Genomic DNA, 25651 nt, shown 5'->3' on the forward strand with positions numbered 1-25651 from the left:
AGCAGTTTTGCATGGCAAGATAATACGGTGGTGAAGGCGAGGCAGCCAGTTATGCCCAACTCCCCGTCTTCGAAGGCTTGCTTAGAACAACTCTTGTTTACTTGCTGGTAGCGTCCTTGGAGATTTACTGCTTCTCTTAACCCAGCTGGTGACGACATTCTCATGGCAATTGCGTCTAGTGCCATAGGTATGAATCTTACTCTTGTTCACTTCCTGCTCGAATTGAAATCCTGCCCTACCTCCCCCAGCTTGCATGAGAAGGTTTCCACTGCAACACTCAGCATGGAAAAAGAGGAGTCTGTGGATGAGTGAAACAAAATTGGAGAAACTGCTAAAAGCCTCTGAAAGGATTTATTGCTCTGGAAAAAGTTATGTAGATTTATGGATTTCATTAATACCGAAAAGTGAAACTGATTTACTCCTAAATAAGAAATGAAGATCGGCCCTTTCCTTCAATCCTCACCATCAGGTTTATTCCTTCTTCTGCACTTAGAACAGCCTCTCCCCTTCCATGAGTTAAATGTTCTGCTCCACTTCTTTCACAACCCTTCCTTGCCGACCTTGCCCCCAGCACCATCCCCGTAGCACTTTCTCAGGTTTGACATGTAATTCCATGTCGTGCACTCGCCCACTTTGGTTTATAAACTCTTCAGGGCAAGAGCCTTGCCTCGTGCTCTCTATGCTTCCAGCACTTTAAATAATACTGCTTAACCCTGGATGTTGTTGTTTATTCATAAACCCATCTCTGGTGCCATTCCTTTATTTAAAATCGTTCAGACTCGCACATCATTCTTCCATAAACATACGTCTTTACTGTTCTAATGACGGACAAACAGAGCAATGTTTGATGCCCTTGCAGGATTAGCTGGATGCAATGAGTGAAACTGTGAAGCGTTCTTTTGTAATTTTTTTAAGACTATCACAGAAAGTATGTGAAAAACAAGCAGTTTTATGCATCTATTGAGACTCAAGACTAACACTGGGAGAACAGTCTGCTTGCAGGCTGCCTGCACTTGAAAGCTTCCAGGACTGTAAGGGGACACAGGGGAAATGAGTTTAAATGATCTCAGCCCACATTCTGTTTACAGAATTTATTTCACAAGACTTAATCCATTAAGCATTACCTTGGCAATGGCAACCCATCAAGAAACCAAGAAAGCCTTTGCTGTTTCCCCTAAAGGGCAGCAATGAATCCCCTTCTCCTCATCCAGTAATGCTTAGGAGACCACATTGACCCAGTGTCATTCTATATAAAACCCCCAAACCCAGAGATACTATCGCTAAAACCCTTTTTTGGACAAAAGTGTGTTTTGTACAATTAATTCTTGCCCACGAATTAAAGAGAAAAATGCCACAATGCACACTCAGTTTCCCAAAACTATCAGAGTAATAGGCAGAAAGGGATCTAGAAGAAAATATATCTTTTAAGAGATGCCTCTTATCTATCACTGAAAATAGAAATTAGATATTGTGAGCTGCAGGGTTTGTCATTATCTTATTAGGTAATATGAGTCATTAACACTAATTAATACTTGTGCAGAGCTTTGAAATTGTAAAGTGCTATCTAAGTTCTCAGTGTTCGTGTTAAGTATTATTACCTAATTGGTAACAAAAATTTCTTTAAAATTGAGTTAGCATATGCTGGTTTTAGGGAGAGCGAAGGGGGGCTGAATTTATGCTAAAATCCTACTCTTGTGCTCATTGAAGTCAAGCAGAATTTTGCAATTGATACCAAGGAAAGTAGCAGGATGGAGGAAGCCAACTGTGAGCAATTAGGGCCTGTTCCAGCTCCACTGAGGTCAATGGCAAAATCTCCTTTACCTTAAATCGTGCAGGATCAGACTCATAATTTTTAAAAATAAAATTGAAGTACAATTCAATTATGAAAAGTCATTGTGAATTGAAAAGTCAAACAAAACTTTTTAGTTTTTCTGGATTTTTTTTTTCACATGACTGGAACAATTTGGTGAATTTGACACACATTTGCAAAATGTCATAGACCCAAACCTGCAACTTTTTTTGATGGAAAAGTTTTGTCTGAAAAGTTTTGCTCAGTTCTATTCAGGGTAGCTCTTCTGGAATAACCCCATTAGTTTCACTTTAGAAGTGCATTAAGTTAAACCAAAAAAAGACAATTTTATTCCAGAATAAGAGTGTCTACACATAGGGAAATATTCCAGAATAGCTATTCTGCTTTATACTCATGCACCACCTTATTCTGGAATAGTTGCTGATTCTTATTTTTATTAGTATTATCTAATTCATCTCTCTGAAATACTCCCCTATTTTACATACACACACAAATGTAGATATAAGAGATAATAGAACTGCTTAGAACTTTGTGTTGAAACACTTTTTCATTAAAAAAATGCCTTTTCATTTGATATGTATATTTTCATAGAAAACATAAATTTCAGTGAAAATGCTCCTTTTTTGACAAAAAGCTGAAAACGGAAAGATTTTTCATTTTCCCCCACTTCCCCCCCCCCTTTTCCAGTGGGAAAAAGGGAGGAATGGGAAGAGAAAGGAGAAAAGAAACCCAACTAATTTGTTGTTTAGTTTTTCAAAAACTGAAATTTTTTTACAGAATTTTTCAGTTTTTTTAGTGAAACAAAAACTGACAGTTTTGTCAAACTGTACAGGGTGTGCTTGTTTTGGTTGAAATTTATTTTTGAAAATATAACAGTTTTGAGCATCTTTAATATATAATAAATCATATTAACATTTTATTATTAAACTTGTAACACTTTCTGACTCTGAGCTCTCTGTTGGGCACAAACTGGATTGAATTTTCAATTACATTTACCCCTTTATGCCATCCTGCCAGGGTAAAGGGACCTTAAAGTGAATATTAAATATGATACATATTATTAAATGTACAGCCATTTAAAATTAATAAATATGTAAATAATAAAAATAAGGTATACATACTTTGAGGCCTCTTCACAATGCAAAAAGGAGGGTAAAGGGACTTTAGTGTAAATAAAAATCTGGCCCATTATGTTCTGATGGTTCCCAGTTTCTAGCCTTACAAGGGGAAGAGAAGTATGAGATTTTTATGGTGAACCTACAACGACGTGCTCTTCAGTTCTTTGCTATGATCCTGTTTTGAAGAAGTGATGGAAAAAACTGATTTGGGGAATATTAAATACTGGATTTTTCCATTATTTAACCTAACTGTACTAAAGAATTTTTGTGGAATGGGACTACATCTACCTCAGTCAGGACAATTATTCACCGATTCTACTTATTTTTCAAATAGTAATTTAAGATGCTATTTTGAAAACTTCTTTGAACTAATAATAAAGATACTGCTTTTAATGCACTGTAGATTAAAACATGAGAATTGGTATTAAAAGGCACTCTCAGTAGTAGAGTGTGGATCAAGTAAAAGGAGGATCAGATCCAAATATCGCTTCTTGATAGCATTCCTGATTACACCAATACTTTTCTGACTAATAGCTGTTGGTTACACCAATTATTTCATGTTTTATAGCTTCTGAGACATGTACAATAAACATGTTCCCTGCCTCAACTTGCTTACAGTTTAGATAAAGACATGACAAGACAAGTGAAGATGAAAACGGAGAGCTATAGGGAGGGGGACCAGCTACTGAAGCACACAAGCAGAACGAAGCTGTGATAACACAAATTACAAGAAGTTAAAAATTACTTAGACTAGTTAGATATCTTCAAGTTACCAGGGCCTGATGAAATGCATCCTAAAATACTCAAGGAGCTGACTGAGGAGATATCTGAGCCACTAGCGATTATCTTTGAAAAGTCATGGAAGATGGGAGACATTCCAGAAAACTGGAAAAGGGCAAATATAGTGCCCATCTATAAAATGCAAAATAAGGACAACTCGGGGAATTACAGACCAGTAAACTTAACTTTTGTACCCGGAAAAGTAATGAAGCAAATAATTAAGCAATCAATTTGCAAACATCTAGAAGATAATAAGGTGGTAAATTTCAGCATGGATTTGTCGAAAACAAATTGTCGCAAAACAACCTGATATCTTTCTTTGACAAGGTAACAAGCCTTGTGAATAGGGGGGAAATGATGGACGTGTTATATCTTGACTTTAGTAAAACTTTTGATACTGTCTCGAATGACCGTCTCATAAACAAAGTAGGGAAATGCAACCTAGGTGGAGCTACTATAAGGTGGGTGCAAAACTGTCTGTTTCAATGTGTCAGCAGAAGTTAGGCCAGAGCCAGAGCCTTTCCTGCAGGTTAAAAGATGCTCATTTAGGCTGAAATCCATGTGAGAGGAGAGAGGCTGCTCAAAGCCCTGTATAGCACTCAGGCCCTGCAGGAAAGCTGATGGTGGAAGGGTCATAGAGGGAGGCCTTTGCTCTCTCTGTTTGCTTCTGAGAGTTTCTCTGCTCCAGGCCCATGTAATCATAGAGATTTGGGAAAAAAATGGCCAGGGTGGAGGGATTCAGGCCAAGACATTCACCATCACATTGAGTCAGAGCCCCACTTGCACAAGGCTTTAGTGCCAAACCTTCTATACATTATTCAAGGCCCACGCCTGGCCCTCCTGGTGCAGGGTGTCCTGAGCTGAGAACAGGGGATGAATTTCACCCTTTGCTCCTTAGCACAGCTGATACTTGGGCTCTGTGCAGGAAAAGCGACTACCATCCATATAATTAATTACTAAGCATCTGCACAGTGCTTTGAACTTGTAAAAGGCTCTATAAATGCTCAGCAGAAGTGGTGATATCTGGAAGATACTGGCTTCTATTCTTGTTCAATTTGTCAGCAGTTGTACACACATCACTGTCCATGAAAAGAGATCTAGGTTGGTAATTCCTCTGTGCTTTACTAACGATTTTCACCAACTCTCTTGCTCAATGTTAGGTAATGATTGGTTAAAATCATACAGAAAGCTATTTCCTGTGTCAAAAGTACCTGCAGGTGTCCTTAGAATGATCCAAATACTGTCTTATCTGAAAGTAATAGGTGGTATTCTGCCATAGCATTTTCCCTTCCTGCAGCCAGCTAGCATCTCTCTAACAAGTCCCCAGACCTGGCTGCTGCCAAGATTTCACTTGTTGAGGCGCAGGAATAAAGAAAAAAAGTCACACTTAACCACCCACTCACAACATGTGATCCAGATGTGTACTCTGGGAAGAACCAAAAACCTCCTTGTTTGAATTCTTGCAGTCAGATGCTACTGAGAGTTCAAATCCAGCTTCCATGCGTAAGACACAGAACATCTAGACTGTAAAACTAGAAAGCAAATATACCACTTCTCCTTTTTTTCTTAATGTATGTAAATTTAAGTTCCAGTGACAGATGGTGAACTGACAGCCCTGGGGACAGAAATCCTCTATTTATCCACTAAACAAGTACAGCCCAGCTTCACTGCCATGCCATTGTTTCTCATCCCTGGAAAGCCCATAGCTTAGAGAGAGAATATTTCAGCTCCCATGACCATTCAGTTGTTGGCCTCTTGCCTGAGATTGCAAGGTGGCAGTTGTGACAGTGATTTTTGTGCAGTATACTTGCCAATTGCCAACCCAAGTTGATACAGAAGTGCCATGCCAGTATGTTGTTCATATTCTTTTTTTTAATCTCCCAGTCTCTTAAATAATACAGTTTTTCAGCTGTTTCTGTCGCTCCACTCCAATAAACTCATGTAAGGAACACATTTTTAAATAGAAAGTGAAACCCAGAAAGATGAATTTTCAGACTGCCTTAGCAGTCTGGAAGGTAAAGTTCTGCAGTAGAGCTGACATTTACTTTCCTAGTTCTCATGAGTGGAATCTATTATTTGTCGATACAGAAGGAAAGGGTTTATTATGCGCCGGCGGGGGGACCAAAACCCACTACACCAAATTCATTTTCCAGCTGAAATCAGTTTCAAAGCTTGTGGAATGCTTTAATTAAACGTGTGTCCCTGAAAGAGGTAAAATGGTATAGGACCTCAGCAAGCAACTTGGCAGCTCCCTACTACGGTATTCATAGTTAAAATCTCTCAGGGAAAACTGAGCTGCCTTTTTAAAGCGATTTTTTTAGTCCTCGTTTACAGTAGGAATGTAATTAAAGAACACTGTGAAGGCCATGTAAGTGAGCAGCTCGTACACGCAGAGATTAAATTCCAATATTCTGTTTGGGATAGTCTGCCGACTTGTGGTAAAAGCCTTCTATGTTAAAGTCATCTGAAAAAAACCATTCCCGGCAACATCCAGTAAGACAAGCTGTTTTCTCTGGATTCTGGTACATGGTAATAGTTTAATATAAATATAGCAGGAAACAGACAAAACTGAAAGTATAATTTACTTTAAATGGCATCAACACAAAATGGTGATTTCTTTTAAGGAGTTGGAAGGCAAAGGGAGCAACATTAACTATTTTTAACTAATCTCTTTGGAACAAGCTCTTAAAGAAATTATTTTTCTTTTTTCTTGTTCTTTCTTTACAGTTCCAAGATCTGCGTTTCTTGGTGGCATGGATTTTTTTTTAATTTGAACTGTGCTTTATTCACAGAGATTTAAGATTGAATCAGTGCTACTTTGCTTATCAGGCTATTGAAATACTCTATCATCTAGCCCATCAACAAAGTCAAAAAGAGTTTTTGTCTTTAGATTTGATTAAAATATGTCCATCCCGCACACTAGGTCCATTTACACAATATTGGTAAAATCTATATGCATTGCACCAATGTGCCCAAACTGAAAATCTTCCAGCCTCTCTGCAGCTAAGAATTTCCCACTGCAGCTTCACAACCTCTCAAACTTCTCCACCTCACAAAGCCTGGGAAAACAGATGGGCCTTGCACCATGATCTGAAGGTCACAGAATCCAGACTCTGGTGGATCAAGTGAGGAAGTACATTCCAGAGTTGAGGACCTTTTCACTGAGAATACTCTACAACTGTTCCCCTCCTGTTTAAACCACTGGGCTTATTAGCTGGAGCACTTCAGATGATTGCAGCTGACATGGGATGATTCAGGGAGAAGGTAGCCAAAAATCTCAAATAATTTAGGGCTTTATCAGTCAGTGGCTGAAACTCCACCTGGAAGTCACATCTTAGCTAATACAGATCGCAGAGCCCTATGTAATGTGCTGAGGAGGAAACCCAGCAAGAGTGCTCCATTCTGCACCAGCTACCAGTTCTCAATGGTTTGAAAGTGGCATCCCATGTAGAGAGCATTCCTATAATCTAGTCTGAAGGTGACAAAGGAATGCGTCACCATGGCAAGGTCCATATTAAAAAAACAATCCAAAGTCATAACTTTGTCAATTGCATATGGAAAAAGGACTCCTAATAACCTCTTCTTCCTGGACCTCCAAGAACAGCTGGAGATCCAACAGGACTCACAGCTCATGAATCGGAGTGACAAACTTTTTTACCTCTTTTGGGGGGCAATGACAAACACTGTGATTTTTTTCCAGTTGTTTCTGCCACACTGGTAATATTTTCTCTGTTTTATGTATGTTGAATAAGCCAGCTTTCATCCATGTCCTAGTCTCTGATAGGCACTAGATATGTCACTAGGCCACTCTGAATTTATTGGATGAAGTGAAAATGTAGAGCTCTGAGCCATGCGCATGCTGAAGACACCATAGGCCATACCCTTAACTAACCAGAATGCTTATGAAGCATAGGAATGGTGCCAAGACACAGCTCAGTGGAACCCTCAGCATCAAAGAGTAATTGCCCAATACTATCTTCTGGGTTGTATCCCAAAGGATGGAGCCTCCATAGTACAGTTTGGACTAGAACCAAACTGAGTGGGGTCAAAGAAGCCTGGGGACTCCAGGTACCAAGCTATGACTGTGGTAAAATGTCAAGGTCCCAACTACTGGGTGGCTCAGTGAATTGGTAATGGGAAACAAAACATTTCAACTTTCACTTCTCGGTGACTAGGTTGAATCTGACTTAGGTTGTGGTATAGTATTAATAATGAGGGCCATCATGTAAGCCTGGCATGAAATAGACAAAATCCAAAGCATCATCACAACTGACACAGAACTAGTCCCTTAGCATCAGTCTCAGTAGGGGCCTAGAACTGCATGTTCCTCAGGAGCAGAGCCATTTTCTCACACCTAGAAAATGAAAGGCAGGCATATTAGCAGAGCAGAATGGGAGGCATGCACTGTTTTTGGCTGTGCTGTACTTGCTCTTTGGATAAACAAAATACTTCATTTACAGGGAGTGCCCTTCACTGGCACTACATCATTATGAATGACTATGTAGGTCATCTCTGGAATTACAATCCTCTAGTGTCATATTAAACTGTAGCATGTGCCCCTATAAACTTCAGAACAGATATTAGAGAGAACTCTTAAAGGGCACTGAAGACATAGTGTCAGACACTTCCTTGTTAGTAATGGTGCACTGTAGAAGTTCCCCTCCCCAAAACCCTACTTGTTACCTATTCATATACATAGGGAAAGAGTGGGAGCCATATTTAAAAAAAAAATGCAGTCAATATAGTAGGCCTGACTTACATAGAGATATGTGATATGGTTCCATATGGCACTCTCAAAGGGAAACTAGAGAAATACAGATTTGATGCAAAGCTGAATACAATAAATGCAATGCACAATGAGGAAATAATTAGTAGTTGTGTTGAGTTGCAAGGTATCCAGTAAGATCCTGCTGAGCTTCTTTTGGATTCAATACTACTCAACGATTTAATGAGGCACTTGGAGGATGGAGTGGAGAACAAACTAATCACATCTGAGGCCTACATCAAATGGAGAGGGATTACAAAAGACATTGGAAGATAGGGTTAAAATACAGCATGATCAGGATGAATTGGAAAACAGGTCTGAGCTCAATTAAATCAAATCAGTTGTCTGGTCCCAAGAGGTACTGAATTTCCACAGCTCCCCTGAAGTCAATGGGAATTGCATGTGCTCAGCACTCATAAAGATATGTAAATGAAGAAAGGAATAATTTGAATATAGAAATATAGGTATGGTAATAATAATTTTGGTGGTGATACCAAGGGGAGGATTTGGAGATTATAGTGGGGTATAAAATAAGCCAGGTCATTATTTCACTCAAAAGCCAATTCCTGCCAACCTCACTCATGTGACTAATTCCCTTGACTAAGGAGAACTTTTGACCCCAGTATTCTCAGTTAGTGAGGTCTTAAGTCTCCTCAGTCTTTTCTTCTCTGGACTCATCACCTGCAGTTCTCGTGAGCTTTCTTTGTAGCATATATGAGAAGTGGATACGTGGAGTCTGCGGAAAACAACACAGAGGGGAGACCTAATTGACAAATACCAAGTTAAGGTGCAGATTACATCCTTCAACAGGAAAAATACCTATAAAAGGAGGTTGTGCAGGAAGGAAAACTCTGAGAAGTTGCCCAATCCCACCTCAATGGAAAAAAATCGAAGGATTGTGATCCGCAAACTCCAAGCTTCCCCCAAATTCCTTGCGGAGCTCAGAAATTCGCCAGAAGGACAGGGCCATCTGCACAGATGTCTTCTGCATCTGTATTGGTGATGGGAGCTCTGCCTGCCTTGGCAACATTGGAGCCTGGCCACTAGCATGGCTTCCTTGCCCCTGAGTGCCTTTGGAGTTCCACAATGCAGCAGGGCACTACAGAAAAGCAAATTGTTCCTAAGTGTATCAGCTGTGCAGCAGTCCTCCATTAACCGGTGAAATCAATATCATGTAATGGGCATGTTTGGGTACTTGACACACTTAACAACTCAGCGTGCGCATTCCACCTTGCCTTACCTGGAACATTTGGCTGCAGCTAGGTGATGAATCATTACCGTAACTTTTATGGGAGCCTTATTGATTTTAAATAAAAATAATATAACAATTTCAACAGTCATTTAATATATGCACATTTGGTCTAATTGGGCTGTTTATTTGAAGCAAACTAGCAAGTTTATGCTAGTCAAGCACCACCTATTTCTCACTGTAAAAGGAAACCAAAGCAAAAGTTTAATAGCAGTTTGCATATTTAAATGTTTTGCTGGTCACTGACTCTGAGGCCAGCTCTCTTATACTTTAAGGTGTAATTAGGAACAGTGAAATATTAAACTGGCTTTTAAAAGTTTCCTACGCAGTAATTTGTGCTCATTAAAGCTTATGCTTTGAGCTCTAATAAGGTCTAAAATGTAGATCTGCTTATTTCCAGTTCAGTTAACTAGGTGCACAAACAATATATACTGATGACGAAATGTAAAATCCATACTGCGGAGCATCTCAATATGCCCATTGTTGTTTTCTGTTTACCCTTTTCAAACAAATTTTACTTGGTAGTTTAATGTGTGCCAGAAAGCAGGGTTTGATTAAGTTCATAATTGCTGCAGCTATATAAAACTCCTCCATAGAAATAACCCATCTTGCCGGTTTCAACATAATAATGTAGAAAATTGCACATCAAGCTTCATCACAGGGTATGAGTCATAGAGTCGTAGATGCCAAGGCCAGAAGGGACCATTGGGATCATCTCTAGTCTGACCTCCTTTGTAATACAGGCCATAGAACTTCCCCAAAATCATTCCTAGAGCAGAGCTTTTAGAAAAACAACCCATCTTCATTTAAAAATTGGCAGTGATGGAGAATCCACCATGACCCGTGGTAAGTTATTTCTTGGTTAATTACTCACCCCATTAAAAATGTATGTCTTGTTTCCAGTCTGAATTTCTCTCGTTTCAACTTCCAGCCTTTGGGTGGTGGTATACCTTTCTCTGCTAGACTGAAGAGCCCATTATTAAATATTTGTTCCCCATGTAAGGACTTACAGACTGTGATCAAGTCACCCCATAATGTTCCCTTTGTTAAGGTAAATAGATTGAGCACCTTAGTCTGTCACTACAAGGCATGTAATGGCCATCTGATTTTGAAAAGATCAAAGGGCAGATGGAACTGCAATGTTTGGATATTAATAGTCCTGTTGGTCATTGTTGGTCTTATTGGGTTGATCGATGAAATGATGGGCAACATACTTTTTTTCTACTAATCTAATCTTAAATTAAACATTTGTATTTATTTTACTTATACACTTTATTTTAGCAGGAACAGATTTAAGGGTCTAAATAAAAAAATGTTGCACTTCATGTTTCTTTAGAGTCCCCCTGTTATGATATTTGCTGCTGTACCACGAACTGATTGTGGTTGAAAAGAAGTCTTCAGAAATGTATAATCAGTAAAGTGTTGCTCAAGACACAGATTTTGTTTTGGAATAGTCCTATTAGACTAACGTGATAGAAAATGCTGCTTTCTCGAAGTGCCAGTCCTCTGAAAGGCTTAATGTTGTGTGTGGTGGACATGCAGGTTTCTGCACTTTGGCACCTATCAGACCTAATCTATGATTCAGGCCTTTTCAATTTCCATGGCGCACAGCTTGAAGAATCTGTCACCTTGCTGAATGCCCTACACTTACTTCCATTTGCACAGGCTCACACACACCTTTCAGTCTTGGGGCCATTGTGTTATGTGGAATGTGGCCAGTAGAAATGATGTTTGGCCCGGAGCAGCAAGTCACAGCCAGTGGGAGCCGCGATCGGCCGAACATGCAAACGCGGCAAGTAAACAAACCAGCCCGGCCCACCAGAGACTTTCCCTACACAAGTTTGGGAAACACTGTCTTAGAAGGAAACTGGGAGTCAAGATTCTTGGGTTCCAGTCTTGACTCAGTCACTGACTTTTCATTTGACCTTGAGCTTGTCATACAGAGCCAGATTGTGCCCCCTTACTCTCATTACCAAGCAGTTACTTACAGGAGTATTCCATTGGTTTAAACATTTAAAATAGCAAGTTTAAATTACAAGTGCTGTTGTTGTAAAAGGTAAAAGCTAAATATATTTGTTATAAGTTTCCACCTGAATGCCACATAATGTAACATCATAAAATATAAAGTATTAATTTTATCTGATGCCCTGTCACTGATAACTTGCACCAGCTCCTGTATAATATACCTATCTATATATTTTGCTGAACCATTGTATCAGTTGTGACAGATACAAATGAAAACGTTTTTTGCTAATGAATACTTACTTCATAGGGTTTTTATCATGCTTAATTAATACTCTAACACACTTTCAGATCCTAGAATGAAAGATGTTAAGTAGATGATATGACAGACTCCACTGAACTTGCTTAGAGAGTCTTTGCCATTACGTGTCCTTTCTGTTCAGATCTTTGTAGACAGATCATATGTGGAAGAATATGTTGTCTGGGTACCAAAATCCAAGATCAACGAACTTCTTTGTTTTCTGCGCTGCTTAAACTCAAAGAGTAATTTTGGAAGGAAGCAGCCTGAATATAGTAGAATTCTTGTTACAAAAGCAGTCCTCCAACTGTTATCAATAGAATATAAACAGCTTGGCTAGTTACTGCTAGTTTATAGATAGAGCAGTTTGGGAAGAACATGATGTGAGTAAAAACAGACATCCAGAAGGCATGTTTTCACTAGTTTCCACATGCCAATGTGGTCCTGTCTGAAATACTGGAGCATATAGGAAATAAATTAAGACCTCTGGGCCTGTTTCATCACTGCATTACTCCAGTTTATGTCAGTGCAACTCCACTGATTTCAATGGAGTCATACCAGCAAAACTTCAGTAATACTGTGGTGAATTTGGCGTGTGGCCTTTATCTTCTTAAGGCATGACATTATTATCTCTAACATGTTGACAGCACACCATGTAAGGAATTGTAAAATCACTTACTGGGGTCAATGACATTCTCCCAACTTCCAGTAAATTGCCTTAAAATAAACGGATGTCATAACTCTGACATTTGGAAGGGAGAAGAAAGGACCTGGGGGGCAGGAGTTGAATAGGAGAAAGTAGAGGGAAGATGGGGGAGAGGGAAGGAGGGTAGAACATACAGAAGTTAATATTAGAGCAGGGAAGGCAGAGCAGACCAGAAGAAAGAGGCATTTTTGGAAAAGACAGCCATTTAGTGAACAAGTAAGCCCTCTTAAAAAGCTGGGGAAAATGGAGAAAAATATAGTCTGAGGAAAAATACGGTGGGGGAAAAAGTAAAGAGATGATACAGGAGAATAAAAGAGAAGTGATGGGTATGAAAAGGAAAGGGAAAGAGAAAGAAGTCCAGCAGTAAATGTTTTTAATTGTATTTTACTGAAAGTTTCTGTTTTAACAGTGTCCTGACTGCTCCTAGAAAGAAAGAAATAGGAAAGGGAAGAAAATGTTCCTGGCAGAGGAGAAGGTGAAAACATTCCTGACACCTCATTTCCTTTAGTTGAGAATCTGGTGTCCAGGGGGCAAGGAGGCTGTCATTACTTTGTGAGCAAGTTTAAATGAGAGCACCATGGTGGGAAGAAGAGAGGCAAGTCAACAGTACAAGGAGAGGAGATGGGGCCTTCAGTAGATAATGTTCTTTTCTGTGGAGTGCACCCTGGACTCCCCTAGGGAAAGCTCACTTGCCTTACTTGCTCTTGTGTATGACAGATGTTGCTCAAAATACTATACCACCTTTGCCGGTTGTGGGCCAGGTCAACTGTTCATACTTCCAAGGCATATAAATTGAGGTCTCTGCAGTTTGCTGTGTGTGGATCTTCCAAAGGAGACCTCAACATTGAGCTTGTCTGCTTTGCTTGGAAATTACAGCCAGTATCTCACTCCTTGTTAGGAATAGGGTGTTAAACCTAGCGTTCTGGCCAAATTCCATCTTGGGTGTTTACATTCTGCCCACCTAAATATCCCTGTTGGATACTTAAGTAAAACAAGCAACCAAACTTTTGAAGATCACCCATTGCTAATAATGAATCCACTCCTCACATATCCCCGACTCTGCTTTCTGTGGGGTCTCTTCACCCGTCAGGAACATACATCTGTGATGAATGTTAATAAGAACTTACACATACACTTACATAAAATAACACACCCCTATGTTTTCTCCTTTTTCTCCAGGACCTTGGATTCATTTGTTCACCTTGTAGCATATCTACTTTTCTTAGGTTTTTCTATAGCTGCTAACACCATAGGGTCAGAGCACCATAAGACCAAATAGCTATTGTACATTATTTAGAGCTGGTCCATAACACGGGTCTGAAGGGAAGAAATACATCTTTTACATCAGGGTTGTTCTCTGAATATGTATTTATTTAAGAGGCTCGTTTGTTGTTTGTTTTTACTTAATCGCCAGGATGTGATTTTAGGTGTGTCTTCCATTAACCAAGTAAATCATGACGATAGTTTCTCTTGGTAAATTAATTGTAGTTATCGAACCTCGGAAGGTTTGGAAGGTGGTTGAAACAGGTATCCAAAGGGAGGGACATTTATTCACGTTTTCCAAACCTTTAAGTCTCTTGGAGCAGGGACTGCATTTTTGTTTTGTGTTTGTACGGTGCCTAGCACAGTGGGGTCCTGCTGCATGGCCGGCGCTCCTTGGTGTTACCACAATACAAATAATGAATAATAATAGCATGCTCTGCCTCTTTCAATGAGGGATTGGGCAGGTAGATCATAACCCCATCAGTAGGTCTCCAAGGAATAGCTTTGCTTCCGCGCTTTCTGTTGGATCTCTTTTCTGGGAGGTGGCTGGCTTTTGCCCACTCTGCAGTTCCTCTGCAAGGAGACCCAGTAACCTGTTATTGTTGGGCCCACTTGTGTGTCTGCTTTAAATTCTAAAAAACGTATGTGAATGTCCCAAGAGAAATCTCACTGACTCCCATTATGAAGAGGTAAAAGGGTGCCAAACCTCTAAGGAGCCTCTTTGCAGACACATTTTTCCTTTGCAGCCCAGAGTGCCAAAAAACCAAACCTAATTTAATCAATTTTGTGAAAAAAAAAAAGTGATCTTCCTTCTAAATGACCAGAACTATATAAGAAGGTGTAGGAATAACAGCTACAGTCAGACAGGCAAGACCTGATGACCCAGTGGTTGGTGGCCAGATTCTGGGATTCCTCATAAAAGAAACCTTGAAAGTTGGCATGAGGGTAGGAAGAAATTGTAGATTTATTCAGCGCATGTCCAGGTGTCCGTGAATGTCATTTTATAGGTCAGGTTTATTTTTAACAGACATAATTAACTCAAGAAGCTGGTTCCACTTGTTATATTTTTAGATAGCACTCTGGTTAGTTAAATAAGGAAAACCTTATTACTTCCTCATACTTGGGTCCTAATGAAAAGAACAAAAATAATGGTCTTTTAGGGGCAAAAGTGAAATAAATGATATGTTTTTAGACTCAGTACTGAGTCTCAGAAACGCACATATCGGGTGTTAGAGTTCATGCCTGTGGAACTACTACTTCTCTGTATTCCGCAAGTTACACAACAGAAGTGTTGTATTGGCACTTACATAACAGGTACCACCATTTCCCATGAATTTAGTTTATTTAGTCACTAAACAAGATGCAATGACATGTTTGAGCAGGGGTCGGCAACCTTTCAGAAGTGGTGTGCTGAGTCTTCATTTATTCACTCTCATTTAAGGTTTTGCATGCCAGTAATACATTTTCACATTTTTAGGTCTCTTTCTACAAGTCTATAATATATAACTATTGTTGTATGTAAAGTAAATAAGGTTTAAAAATGTTTAAGAAGCTTCATTTACCATTTAAATTAAAAGGAAGAGCCCCCGGACCAGTGGCCAGGAGCTGGGCAATGTGAGTGCCACTGAAAATCAGCTCGCGTGCCACCTTGGGCACATGTGCCATAGGTTGCCTATGTTTGAGACTGGATTTACAGCACAGATAGAACAGGTAGTCAAGTGGAGAAGCACAATGTCTGTTTTGTTGTGGACTGTTTATTGTGCATCTAATTCTGTGCCTCCTACTAATATGGAGTAGCACCTCACTTTGCAAGTGGTCCAACTAAAATGACATCATCAGACCCTGGAATTATGGCATGCCTCTTCCAGATTGGGTTAGTACCAGGAAGCCAACAGCATTTACCTCAAAGAGAGAGGAAACTAATAACTAGCCCATTAGAAGTATTGCTAAAAATTACTGAAAATAACGTTGATATAAACCATAATGTTGCAATTTTCAGCTCCATTATCATGCCAGAGCTAGAAACAGATGTTCTGTCCCCATTACAGAGAGGTCATTCCCAGATATGTAGGGGGAGCAATGCCCTTTTTGCTATTGCTGCTGGGGCTGCAAGATACTGGAACTGAATATTGTCAGTCCAGCACCTCAGGCTAATCTTATTTGCAGGGGTGATTACACATTTGTGGGGAAAAAATATTCTTAGGGGTGGTTTGTTTTTGTTTTTAAATGGCAGCTGTTTGTGGCCCTAATTCAGCCAAGCACATGCTTAACTTTTGACAATCACTTAAGTACCGCTGATGTCCATGGGGGTTAAGTGCTTTTATGAATCAGTGACTGAAAGCCTTTCTAAATTTGGAATATTAGAAACATAGCAGTCTGGGAAGAGGGCAAATGAGAGATCAAAGTGCAAGATAGAAAGTGCAAGATGCCGTTTTTCATGTGTCTGTCACCATCACACACCTGGAGCGTATGTAGAGGATCACACCTAATGCAAAAATCCTACTTTCAAGGAACACTAAACAGTGAATGCAACAAATAAGACTCCTGCAGCCTTGCAATTATAGCGACTTTTGCACATCTTTTATATTTGTTTTAAATAGATTTAGCAGAATGTGTATTAGATGCAGCCACACATTTAAGAAGAATTGAGATATGTACAAGGGGGAGAATTAGCACTGCTCTAGGATCTGTAATTTTTGCATTTCCAACTTCAGCATTTTGACTGTGCAACTTCAGATGTTTTAGGAACATTATTTTTAACGTATTCAATTTCCTTGATGGGAAGTAGGGTGAGGGGTATATGTGGGGGAGGCGGGGGACAGGAGGGAAAAACTGCCTCCAGTTCCATAGCTAATAGGCATCAAGTGGCTTGGGTTGATATTTGAATTGATGTCACAATGCCTACAGCTATGGATGCATTTTTTGGTTTTAGAAATCTAAATAGATAAACTGCAGATTGTCCCAATTTACCAACACACTGAGGCCATAATCCTGCCTCCTCTTGTCCCCTCTGCAAGTACATAGGGCTTGACTGACAGTGAAAAGGGTAGGGTGACCGGATAGAAAGTGTGAAAAATCAGTACAGGGGTTGGGGAGGTAATAGGCGCCCATGTAAGAAAAAAGCCCCAAATATGAAAAGGGTATAGTTCTGCTGTGTTTGGGGCAGGATGTGGAGAGTATGAAAAGGGGTTCTGCTCTCCAGAGACTGTGCTGCAAAGGTCCTTTTTCCACAATAGCTCAGAGGAAGATGGGGCAGGGAAGTGTGGAGAAGAGGGGATTAGCGAATGAAGAGTGACAGCATGGATCCACTGAACAAAATCGTTCTGTAGGAAGATGACCAGGGCAAGAAGCAACTTTGCTGACACTTCCTATGCTGCGGAAGGATTCTGTCATCCTACCTCACAACTGCTGCAGAGAAGCCTGCTTCCTGTTTAATGAGGTGAAATTCATTCCTGTGTCAACACACCATCTAGTAAGGAATTATGTGATGCAAGGCCTTGTGTTTGGTCATTCTGCAGGTAGTAAAACGTTCTTGGTCAGCATGTGCTACTTCCTGCATTCCCTCCTCTCCTCTCCCCACAAATGAGATGAGTGTTTAGCAAGATGGGTAGAGGAATATCATGGAGACTGCAAAACATGCTGGGGGGAATGGACTTTTCCTTGTATTTGTTTGCTTGCTGGATGGTACATTCCTTTTTATCTGATGATAGTATTATATGCCAGGTTGTGCTGGTAGCCAGGCAGCTACCCAAAGCAACAAATCCAGATGCCAATAAAACTTTCCATTGACTGAAGTGGGGTCAATCATAGAATATCAGGATTGGAAGGGATCTCAGGAAGTCATCTAGTCCAACCCCCTGCTGGAAGCAGGACCAATCGCCAGCCAGATTTTTGCCCCAGATCCCTAAATGGCCCCCTCAAGGACTGAACTCACAACCCTGAGTTTAGCAGGCCAATGCTCAAACCACTGAGCTATCTCCCCCCTGATAGCAATAACTCAAAATTCAGTCTCTTTTGAGACCACAATGCAAGACTTTGTACAATATTTTAAACCGGAAGTTACTCAAAAAAAATCTGTCAAAATATTATCTATAACTTTTACTACACATCTGTGCCAGTGACTTTTCATGACTTAGAAAGAAAATGCGCTAGTTCCTTACTGACATCTTATACTTTATCCTTGTTGGCAAATTTCAGCAGTGGTCAATGATTCAGCCCCAAATGGCTTTCTAAGTCAGGGTCCAGGACCAGATTTTTATAACATATCGAGTCCTTACCAAAGTTTAAGTAATATTGAGAGAAAAGAACACTTAATATGGAATATCCATAGTTTAGGGATTGAATTAATTTCTTAAATAGAAGAGTGTGAAATAATTTTCAGCATTAATAAATGAGGATTAATAATTATTATAAACCCATAATATTAGAATATTTTAGAACATACTAGTCGTTCTCTCTTCTGAGCTCCTCACTGAATCCTGCCCACCCCATATCTGTCTAATTTTTATGATATGGTCAGTGGCACAGACACTGTCTGTAACTGCCATTTTAGTGCCTGATTCTGCCTCCATTACACACATTCAGTGGCACCTTATTTTGCAAGCAGTCAGTGAAACCTTACAGAATAATGTGCTACTCAGCGTAAGGCGGGCTGGGCAGAATTGGGCCCTTCACAGATAAGACATAATAGCTGTTATTCTAAAAGCCAAAATCTCTGCAGAATGGTTGTTATAGGTGGGGCTGGCAGGACCGGCGCTAGTATTTTTAGCGCCCTAGGCGCACGGCCATTTCCCCACCCCCAGTGCTGGTCCCACGGCTCCGGTGGAGCTGCCGCAGGCATTTCTGCGGACGGTCCGCTGCTCCCGCGCACCTGCCGCAGTCCTGCCTGCGGCAGCTCCACCAAAGCCGCGGACCAGGCACAGCTGCGGCAGCTTCACCGGAGCCGCTTGCCGTCCCCTCTGGCAAAATGTCGCCCCCTCCATAATCGTGGCGCCCTAGGCGACTGCCTAAGTCGCCTAAATGCAAGCGCCGGCCCTGGGGGCTGGTAGCACTGTGTATTATTAAGGTTGTTCAACCCTTCCCATTATAAAATCCTGTTTTCAGTCGCCGCAGTGGGGCAGTGAGGAGGCAGCCGGGATGGTCTCTGGGATCTCAGTTCAGGTGCCCAGAGCTGGATCTTGCACAGCCTGCAGCAGCCCTGAGCTACAATTGCAGGGAAAGTCCTGCTCAGCCCCACGCTGGAGCTTGCTTTCAGTGCTGAGGGAGTCTTCAGAGAATTTAGCTTCTAATATCTAAGAAATCTCACTGGGCATGTACCAAATTGTGATTTTTTGAACTTAGCCAAACATGGGAAGATTTATACTACAAATACCACGCCCCGCCAACTGCTCAAAGCATGGGGGTGCTAACCCTTTTGAAAGAGAAGGTCATCAGCATTCTTTCACATGGGCAAAATAATGTACTTTCCTCTAGCCTCATTCTTGTAACAGTTGCACTGTTTTGGCTGAAATTTTTCCAAAATATCCAGCCTGAGGCAGACACTTGACCGGCCAACACAGTATGGAGGAGGAAACTGGCTGTTTCAGATGTGGTCGAATTCAAACGTGTGCCTGACTTCTAATGTGGTCATTAATTGTGTGTTCCTCATTTTCTGTGCCTCACGTGGGACGCTGGGGTCTTCAGTAGCAGAAGTGCTGAGCACTCACAGCTGCAAATAAAGTCAATGAGAGCTGTGCTTTGAACATACAACGTGCTAACTAGAGTGAAAAATCAGATCCTAGGCATCGGAAATTGGGCACCCAAAATTACTGGATACTTTTGAGCTTAATCTCTCTGTGCCTCAGTTCCCCATCTGTAAAATGGGTAGATATCCACTTACCTCACAGGGGTTTTGTGAGATGGAGCGCATTAACATTTGTGCAGCACTCAGATACAATTAGGGTGACCCAACAGCAAGTGTGAAAAATTGGGACGGGGTTGAGGGGTAATAGGAGCCAATATAAGAAAAAGACCCAAAAATCGGGACTGTCCCTGTAAAATTGGGACATCTGGTCGCCCTAGATACAATAGTGATGAACCCATTGAAAAGACTATCAGGAAAGTTATAAATTCTGTCTTCAGAGCAGGGTTTGAATAGTGTGCTGGAAATAAGGCCCAGGGCCACCCATTGAACAACAAGGAGAAAACAAAATATTGAATAGCTGCTCATTTAGTGAGCACCATTCACCCTGTGCAATGAATGAGGCAGGGGTCCTATGGAAAAAATAGTATGAGATCATGTAAGTAAAAACTGTGTTCTAATGCATAAGCACAAGGGGGCCAAATCAAGTTTCACCAGCAGCCTGAATGTGGGCATTTCCTAATTTTGGAGTTCTTGACTTGCAACTTTCATAATGTTATTTTAACTTACATATTTGGTGTGTAATTGCAACTAAAATAACTGAATAATCTAGAGAAGTGACATACATCTAGGGCAATAGCTGAATTCTTTCTTGCTTAAACTGTTACCAAGAAAATCGTTGCTGTTCCCTACCCTTCGGTGAGCAGTTTTATAATGTTTGTTGTCTGTTTTCATGTTGCAGTGGCAGTTTGCATTTTTCCAGCGGGTGGAGTGAATTCTGAAATCCAGTGGCTTTATCCAGGAGCTACTTTATTTGATGTGGCATGTAAGCAGCAGGGATTTCCTTGTCTCTAGTTGGAGAGTTGCATACCTTGCCTCTTCCATGCAAGTGGGATGAAATTAATCAATGTGGGTTTCTCTGGCAAGCAATGGAATTTTCAACCACTGCACGGTCAGGGGCCCAAAGATTCCCCAAAGGACAAATAAAGGGAAGGGGAGAAAATGCATGAATGAACAGGTCATGCCAGCACATGAACGCTAAACTTGAGAGTGTCTGAAAAGTTAGGTGGAGAGTGCAAATAAGCATGCATACCCAGTACTTCCATGGCAGGTATCCCATACTTTCACTGACCTTGGCAGCATTACGAGGATAATATTTTTGCTAGAATGAACTGCTCTTGAACAATGTCTCTAATGTTTCAGTGTTGGCACAAATATGCTTTCCTTTCAGATCAGGCATGCGGTTCTTCTTTTTCCACCTCCATTTTTTTCTTCCCCTTGCAAAAACATATTTAATGTGGCCAGTGAAAAGGAAATCCTAGTTTTCATTCAAGTTCAGGGACTTGCTTGGTGGCGAAGAAGATAGCGCAAATCGGTTCCTGGATTCTTGCTCCTAAATGGATCTTGGAGTGATGTTCATGTTCCATTCTATTCTGTTCTATTTGGATTGTTCCACCTCCCTGCTGTGGAATCTGCAGCCTGATTTCATGCAGCCTCTTAACTGATTAAGAGGAGACTGCTTGTTCTAAATCTCTAGCATAATTTTTTAACCCTCCCACCCCCGCCCAGCCCAAACCATACTAGTCTGGAAACCCACAATAAACCATGCTAGCAACAACTGTTTATAAACAGCATGGTTATATCTGTGGTAGGAAGATTTTTTTTCTGTGTTTTTAAAGGCATTCAACAAAATCTAGCTATCTAGAGCAGAGTTTCTCCAACAGGGGTTGCCGCTTGTGTAGGGAAAGCACCTGCTGGGGTGGAGTGGTGTGATTACCTGTCCCGTCCGCAGGTCTGGCCAATCACGGCTCCCACTGGCCACGGTTTGCTGCTCCAGGCCAATGGGAGCTGCTGGAAGCAGCCCAGCCGCCACTTCCAGCAGCTCCCATTGGCCTGGAGCAGAGAACCATGGCCAGTGGGACCTGCGATCTGCTGGACCTGCGGACAGGGCAGGTAACACACCGGCCTGGCCCGCCAGGGGCTTTCCCTACACAAGTGGCGACCCCTGTTTGAGAAACCCTGATTTGTAAAGTCTAAGTTACTAGATTTTAACTCTAAATTCTCAAGCAGAATTTTTCTTACCTTGTCTGTCTGTAAATTTTGACTATCATTGATGGGATATGTTGTTGTAAGTTTGTGTGTGTGTGTACAATTTCCTTCAGCTTGAGCTCCTTAATTCCATAAATTTGTGCAATGGCCTCTTATCACCAGTAAGGAAACCAGGATAATGAAGTACAGTGTAAACACACTACCCGCCCCTCCTCCCCCCTGCCCCCAAACCCAAACCAAATAAAAAAAAAAAACCTATAATCTAGAATCTGCGCTGAGTTGCTAGCACAAAGGTGGCATAACTGATCATTGGAGGGTGACCCTCCCCAGCCACAGAGCAGGCCTGGTGTCTCCTATCTCACTCTACTCCTTACTACTCATATAAGTGCTGTGTTGGCAGCAAAGGGGGCATGCCCATGACTCTGTTATGCCCATGACTCTGTTACACCTGTGTCTCTGTTATATCCGACTGATCCTTGACTGCCTGCAGACAAATTTAGAGCAGACTTCTGGCTGCTCTATCATATGTGTGGGGGTAGCCTGGCACACAGCATGCCTGTTTTCATGAGCAGTACTGTGCACTCCACAGCCTCACATTTTCAAAGAAATGTATGGAATTTAGCCACCCAACTCCTCATTAAAGTCAAACTTTATGTGTATGTGAAAATGTAGATATACTGTAACAGTGAGATAATCCCACATCTCTCCTTGCTCAGTGAAACTCAGCAGTTTTCGTGAACAATGTAAACACATAAGTGAGCACACTACACTTCAGGGAGCATCAAATATTCTGAACCGTTGAGATGGTTTGCAAATAGCCATGCCCCGTTGTGCAATGATCCTGTTACTGTTGCCAAGCTATGTGAAGTCAGACTGGGTCAGCACTTGGATGGGAGGCCTTCCAGGGATGTTTAGGGGCTGCAGGAGGTATAAGGTTGGTGATTCACTAGGTGGTACATCCCTTAGAATCAGTAGTACAGCATGGGGCATTCAGGTGGTGTTGTCTCTCAAACGGGAAGCAAATCAAAGCACTTGACCGCTTGTGGTGAGTTAAACACTTCATAGCACAATTTACAGAGGTGGGGGTGTTAGCTAAGTCCGGAGTTCTTGTCAGTTCCTGCGGGGGGGTGGGGGTGGTAATTATAGTCTGTCTACTGAAATTCCCTTGGTTGTTTTGCTCAGTGCTGTACGCCACTGAGTAGCATTCATGTGTGCTGCTAAACAGTGACTGCTTTTCAGTGATCCCTGTAAGAATGCACAGCATGTTGAGGTGTTTGAGGATGAGAGGCACTATGTAAGTGCAAGAGATTTATATGACAATATGAAACTAAACCAGGGAATGGAAGAAAAGAATGAAAGGAGATAAATTGAAGAATAAGAATGTTAAGATCAGCTTAGAGAATGTATGGATGATCACTGAGCCGGGAAACCTTTGTCCGTTTCCTGAGACAAATCAGCTTTCATAAACACATGAAGGAGGTTCCTCGTCAAAATACCCTCTCTTTTTAGCTCTCTTTAATATTGTTCAAGGTTTTTATGTATTTGGACGCCAGCCACTGAGCTTTCTCAATCCATCACACTGTTCAGTGAAGAGAGGAGCCTGGTATTGCATACGTCTGCTAAAAAGGAAAGCAACATACTTTCCGTTAAACAGTCCCCGTTAGCACAAGTTCCTCTTAGTTTCTTCTGAGTTTCCAAATGACTTTTAAATAGCTTTTCCACTGTTAATACCAATTTTACCCAGCATACCAGCGCCTTCACACCCACTCAGCTGGGGTTATCGCTCAGCAGGAAGTTGAAGCAGAGAGAGAACATAAATTAAGGTTATGTCAGTGTTCCGATTACAGAGCGAGACCTTGTTTTTCAAAAGCTGATATGTGAGCCATAAAATTAGCATTGGTGTTAACTTGTTAAGATAGATATCTGTTAAAGAGTGAAAATTATATCCATTTCTTCAGAACTGGTGGAAGGGATTGATTTTTGTTTAAAAACATTTTACAGTGTGTTACTGGTGGTTTAATTAATATCATTATTGGGTTTGTTTTTCAATAGTTTTAGTTTACTTAAAAAAGTGGGGAGAGAGAAATGTTTAAAAAATAATTTGTCATCTTAAGACTGTGGGGTTTCATTAGTTTATTTGGGGATTTTGAGTGTGTATTTCAAAACCAGCAAGCAAGCAAGAAATCTAGCAATCAGGGAGCAACTATCAGAATCTACTATTTTGTTAAAAGAATCATTAATAAAATGGCTAAGTTGTTTAAAATTTGAAGTGGCTCCTGGATATTATGCACAGTAACTATTTTGCATAAGGAATTTTATTATATGCACAGTAGAAACTTGTATTCCTTATATATATGCATTGGCATATTACTTTGCCCATTGTACCATTGTATAGATCTGATGAAGGTTTAGTCTAGACTGATTCAGAAGGCATAGAGTGGTTTTACAGAATTCTTTTTAGTGTTAAGAAAACGATTCACAAGATGTCTCCTTTAGTTTCCTGGAACTGGGATGTTTATTTTGTGCTGTGTACAACAGAAACAGTTCTGTAGAATTCACGGCCTTAAACATTCAAATTACAACTTTTACTAAAATATTCTTTCAGCACGTATTACTCAGGATATAACCAGGGCAACAATAAATAAAAGTACTAGATAGAAAATAAGTTGGGTATTTCAGTCATTATCTCTAGAACCAGACAAAAAAGCCCTAAGGTAAAAGACAAACTCACTAGCTGCTTTAACTACTACAAAACAGGGATAACCAAACCTTTGTTCCTTACTCCAAGGGGCACTCTAGAATCTGAGGTGACCTTTTGTATTTCTTTGGGGGAATTTTTCAATCCATCTTCATGGCTCATACATTGTTGGGCATTGTTTAAGAAGACAAAAATTGTTTCCCTAGCCAAACTTAAGTGTGTATATCAGATATAGTTATCAGGTAACTGCTATTGTTTCACAAAGGCTATAAAACATTAACTATGCTTGTGTTAACCAGATTGAGGGGAGTATTCTATGCCAAGTCGGTTGGTGTCATGGCCTGCTATGGGGATATACAAAGGAAATGCAAATGTCAGTTGCCATTCAGTAGTGTCCCAACCAATCACAGAGGACCCATTCTTGAAGCTTTAATGAGAACCCTCCCTTCCCTGCCCCCCCCAAGGCATGGATTCAGTGACATATGTTTATAAAGGGTGTCATTTACAGGAAGAGTAGCCACTTCTTTACTAGTCGCTTGGATTTTTGAGCTAACAAAGATGTGCAAAAATATACCAGCTCTTCTCAAGTTCATTGACTCCATTAAATGCCCTAAATTCTAATTTGTAACCAAATGTATTCTTAAAAGTATAGGATTTGTTTAAGAATCGCATAGATAACCATTAGATGAAAGGTTAAAAAAAAAAAAAAGCCAAATAAACATTGCTTACTCAGAGTTTGGCTACACTTGAAACTCCAAAGCACTGCCGTGGGAGCGCTCCCGCGGCAGCACTTTGAAGTGCGAGTGTGGTCGCTGCGCCAGCGCTGCAGGTACTCCACCTCCCCGAGGGGATTAGCTTACAGCACTAGGGCACTGTTTACACTGGCGCTTTACAGCGCTGTAACTTGCTGTGCTCACGGGGTTGTTTTTTCACGCCCCTGAGCGAGAAAGTTGCAGCGCTGTAAAGCGCCAGTGTAGGCAAGGCCCCAGAATATGTATACCCAATTACAGGTCACCTCCCATACATTCTCATCACAGTTAATGCAGAGGTGGGAGAGATACAGAGTGTTTCATTCATGTGAAGCTGTGGTTGTCAACCAGGGTTGTGCAGAGGT

General features: G+C 40.9%; 1 protein-coding gene across 3 annotated transcripts in view; it reads left to right on the forward strand.

Moving 5' to 3' along the window:
• Window positions 1–25651, forward strand: part of GRK5 (G protein-coupled receptor kinase 5) — a 232529-nt gene that overhangs the window by 108805 nt on the left and 98073 nt on the right. Inside the window, exon 1 of one of the 3 annotated variants that reach the window (XM_030570337.1) lies at window positions 22806–22884. The exons of the other annotated variants lie outside the window; for them this stretch is intronic. Within the exon in view, the coding sequence (XP_030426197.1) occupies window positions 22821–22884 (64 nt within the window). The 5' untranslated portion in view covers window positions 22806–22820. Of the gene's footprint in view, window positions 1–22805; window positions 22885–25651 lie in introns of those variants that run through there. 3 annotated transcript variants of the gene reach the window in all.

Source organism: Gopherus evgoodei, chromosome 7, assembly GCF_007399415.2.
Source record: "Gopherus evgoodei ecotype Sinaloan lineage chromosome 7, rGopEvg1_v1.p, whole genome shotgun sequence".
NCBI classification, from domain to species: Eukaryota; Metazoa; Chordata; order Testudines; family Testudinidae; genus Gopherus; species Gopherus evgoodei.